This window comes from Mizuhopecten yessoensis, unplaced genomic scaffold, assembly GCF_002113885.1.
Source record: "Mizuhopecten yessoensis strain PY_sf001 unplaced genomic scaffold, ASM211388v2 scaffold10239, whole genome shotgun sequence".
NCBI lineage: Eukaryota > Metazoa > Mollusca > Bivalvia > Pectinida > Pectinidae > Mizuhopecten > Mizuhopecten yessoensis.
The window spans coordinates 1-1889 of record NW_018408447.1 but is presented as its reverse complement, the minus strand read 5'-3'; the positions used below and the strand labels follow the sequence as shown (position 1 = coordinate 1889).

At 35.6% G+C, this 1889-nt stretch overlaps 1 protein-coding gene across 1 annotated transcript in view; it reads right to left on the bottom strand.

Moving 5' to 3' along the window:
- Positions 1-1861, bottom strand: part of LOC110459857 (cytochrome P450 3A31-like) — a 15904-nt gene extending 14043 nt beyond the window's left edge. Inside the window, exons 1-4 of the mRNA XM_021512316.1 lie at positions 1613-1861; positions 1240-1328; positions 161-298; positions 4-22 (exon numbers count right to left, since the gene is read on the bottom strand). Of these exons, the coding sequence (XP_021367991.1) occupies positions 4-22; positions 161-298; positions 1240-1328; positions 1613-1693 (327 nt within the window). The 5' untranslated portion in view covers positions 1694-1861. The remainder of the gene's footprint in view (positions 1-3; positions 23-160; positions 299-1239; positions 1329-1612) is intronic.
- Between the last annotated feature and the right edge of the window lie 28 nt (positions 1862-1889).

Here is a 1889-nt window from a genome sequence, read left to right as displayed (position 1 = left end):
AGCCTTGGCCTCAGGAGTAAACCTGAAATAGGATTTAATGAGCTAGTTTAAATGTTTTAATAATGCATTGTTGCATTAGGTAACATATTGATGGTAGATGAACTAAACCACGTATTCGTTTTAATTATAAGTAACTACTGTTGAGGTGAAATGTTTCTACCTTTCAGGGTCAAACTTGTCTGGGTCAGGCCAGTATTCGGGGTCCATCTGTATGGCGCCTACTGGGATGTTCACGATCATGCCTTTAGGGATTTCGACATTTCCAATAGTGACATCTCGACTGGCTATTCGGTCAATTCTAAAACAAAACAAGAGGAATACGTAGCATAGTTTGATATGTCAGCCGTACTGAAGTCAACACGAACAAATTGACAGTTATTTTCTATAAGTATTATGACTGTTCACTTAATTGTCATTTTCGTTATGTTAAAAGAAATAAATCAAGTTTTACTGCAGAAAAAAAGTAAAAAAAAACACATATGGTATAAAAGCCACATGTATATGGACAAAAAGTTGTGTGAATGATGCATCTGTTTTAAAAAGAGAATACATTCTGCTCCTCATCTCTAAAGGCCGCCCACTCCCCATGTTTATTAGTAGGCAGGGTTTCGATAAATCGAATCACATATCTTTTCCTGATCAATGTATTGACCAATTAAATTGAAGTAAGGTAATTCGAGTTATGGACAAATTTTGAAAAGCATCGAACTAAGTCTACGTCTAACTGTTGTAGATTTGTTAGCCATGTTTCATTGAAATCCAATGATAATGTACTGACCAATCTGATCACGTGATGCTACCTATTATGTAGATATGCATAAGTCTGCTCCAGCTAAGGCTTCGGCTACGTACGTGACAGCGAAAAAATCTTCACAGATCAACGGATAAAACTTATAAAATAGTTAAGCATATCTAGAGAAACTATTTTACCACTGATGAGCAGTATTGTTTTATGAACCTTCACATGAAAGATATAATCATTATACGACTGTGGTTTTCAATTCATGTTTGTTACTGGCATATCCCTAAACTCATTATCAGTATGTTTGTGAACTTTGCACCTTTTTGAAGACAGACGCACAGGTATCTCTCACACAGCACGTAATTATGAAACACACAAAGAGGCACAACACATTCTTCAGTCGGTAACACTAATATTATATTACATTTCGTTTTGTCTTTTTAAAAATGATCATATAACTTCATAATTGCATGTAGTGCAACACTTTATGCTCTCACCTGGATGCTGCAGGAAAGATTCTCATAGTTTCCTCGATCACCATTTCCATATAAGTAAGTGTTTTGATGTTATCATAATCGGGGTTTTCCTAGAACAGGTAACAAAGACTCCTTTAATTTCACATAAGAATATGAACTCTCTTTTGCATTGTACACGTGATTTATGTTAAAGTTAATGATATGTGCTCCCTTACACAGTATACAGTAATAATAACTGGAACTGAAATTTAAATATCAGCACAGAAAGATCTTAAATCACCGCTTAGATAAATTGGGGAATGATTCTCAATTATAACAAGATGACAATAATCGACAAAACGCATTTTAGAAACACGTAGATCAACAGGTATCAAAGCAATAGTGTATACGTCACCTTTCCCAAGTTATCATCGACTTCCTGCATCACCCTATCACAGACGTCTGTGTGGATTGCCAGGTGGTAGAAAGTAAACATCAGGCTGTTAGAGGTTGTATCATACCCCGCAAGGAAAAACAGAAGTGCCTGAGACCTGATCTCCGCGTCTGTCAGCGCTGGAACACCACATAAAAGTTACCTTTATTATCAACAGAAGGATATTCAGAAAAATTACATCTAAAGAAAAAAATCGAGTTTTTTTTATTTATTTGATGCAATAACAAGGTAAGTGCAC